Source organism: Lottia gigantea (assembly GCF_000327385.1).
Source record: "Lottia gigantea unplaced genomic scaffold LOTGIsca_731, whole genome shotgun sequence".
Lineage (NCBI taxonomy): Eukaryota > Metazoa > Mollusca > Gastropoda > Lottiidae > Lottia > Lottia gigantea.
In genome coordinates, this window is record NW_008710456.1 from 13454 (window position 1) to 15441 (window position 1988).

At 36.4% G+C, this 1988-nt stretch overlaps 1 protein-coding gene across 1 annotated transcript in view; it reads left to right on the top strand.

Annotated features, from left to right (window-relative positions):
* LOTGIDRAFT_176092 (hypothetical protein) overlaps positions 1–1981 on the top strand; it is a gene marked incomplete at both ends in the record, with an annotated part of 6279 nt that extends 4298 nt beyond the window's left edge. Inside the window, 4 exons of the mRNA XM_009066164.1 lie at positions 207–314; positions 833–981; positions 1497–1609; positions 1856–1981. Of these exons, the coding sequence (XP_009064412.1) occupies positions 207–314; positions 833–981; positions 1497–1609; positions 1856–1981 (496 nt within the window). The remainder of the gene's footprint in view (positions 1–206; positions 315–832; positions 982–1496; positions 1610–1855) is intronic.
* Between the last annotated feature and the right edge of the window lie 7 nt (positions 1982–1988).

The following is a 1988-nucleotide window of genomic DNA, read 5'->3' on the forward strand; positions in this document are numbered from 1 at the left end:
GATCCTTGTGAACCTAAGTTGTTATCCTTGTAAAATCCTTACCAAGAGGTTTGGCCAAGGACCAGCTGGTAGAAAGGATCCTTGTGAACCTAAGTTGTTATCCTTGTAAAATCATTACCAAGAGGTTTGGCCAAGGACCAGCTGGTAGAAAAAATCATTGTGGACGTAAGTTGTTATCCTTGTAAAAAAAATATCTTTCTTTTCAGGTTATCTCTAGTTATTATGATTTTTGTAAATTATGGCGGAGGCGGCTACTGGTTTTTTGAGCATCCACCATGGAATGGTTTGACTGTAGCTGATTTAGTCTTCCCTTGGTGAGTATTCAAATACCATAATACCTGACATGGAAAAACCATCTTGTTGTTCAGATGGGACAATAAACCGTGTGGCTGGCTGTAAACGTTAAAGATCCCTCGACAGTTGGTAATTGAAAACGCGTCTTGTCGTTCAGATGGGACAATAAACCGAGGCCTCGTGTGCTACTGGCTGTACATGTTAAAGATCCCTCGACAGTTGGAAATCGAAAACGCGTCTTGTCGTTCTGATGGGACAATAAACCGAGGCCTCGTGTGTTACAGACTGCAAATCATTCAAATCGTTGAACAGACTGAAATCGAAAAGCGTAGGCTAAAGCTAAAATTTCCTCACTGCACACTTGAGAGAACTTTGGGGACCTCTCGAACATTGGTTCCAATCTTTTCTATTCTTCATAGCCTACCCTCTCTTATACATATACGCACACATGATAGTCCGAAACTGGAATAAAGGATCCTCGTGGTACTTTCTTTGTTTTCGTTTCTTTTTTGTGTTTGCAAATCTTTTTATCCTTCAGGTTCATCTTTATAATGGGGACGTCCATGAATTTTTCATTTAAAAGTTTGTACAAGAAAGAGAAAACTACCTTCCAGATATTATTCAAGATTTTTAAAAGATCTTTTATTCTATTCGCTATTGGTATAATTCTGAACACCAGCTGGGGACGTAAGTACAACGTTTTAAACCAATTTGTACAATAACCACAGACGTTTTAAACCAATTTGTACAATAACCACAGACGTTTTAAACCAGTTTGACGTTTTAGTGGAAGTACAATAACCACAGACATCTGATTGAAAATTAGAATGATGTAAATTGATGCTATCAGTGTCCCTGATACACATAAAAAATTTAGAAAACCTCTTTACAATCTCTTTAACAAGAACTACAGACGTCTGATTGAAAATTAGAATGGTGTAAATTGATGCTATCAGTGTCTCTGATACACATAAAAAATTTAGAAAACCTCTTTACAATCTCTTTAACAAGAACTACAGACGTCTGATTGAAAATTAGAATGATGTAAATTGATGCTATCAGTGTCCCTGATACACATAAAAAATTTAGAAACCCTCTTTACAATCCCTTTAAGAATTATAGCGTATTTACGTTGACAAAATAATTTTGAAATATGCCCCATGAAAGTGTCTGTCATAGATTATTTGTGTCTGTTTTTTCAGCGGTAGAACTGGAGACAATGAGAATACCTGGAGTTTTACAGAGGTTCGGTTTAACATATCTGTTCGTAGCTTTGATGGAATTTACTCTGGGTCGCAGGAAAGATTCACATGAGGTAAGGAGGCGACATTGCAAAATTAGAATAGTGTAAATTGATGCTATCAGTGTCCCTGATACACATAAAAAATTTAGAAAACCTCTTAACAATCTCTTTAACAAGAACCACAGACGTCTGATTGAAAATTAGAATAGTGTAAATTGATGCTATCAGTGTCCCTGATACAAATAGAAAGTCTAGAAAACCTCTTTACAATCCCTTTAAGACCAGAATATTACAATGTGAACTGTTTTATATTTTTAGGATGCTAAATGGGCCCCAGTGAGAGATATTGTACTCAATCTACCAATATGGATTTTAAATTTAGCTCTACTCGGTGTGTTCATTGGTTTAACTTACGGTTTACCAGTACCAGGTTGTCCCAAGTAGATGTGAT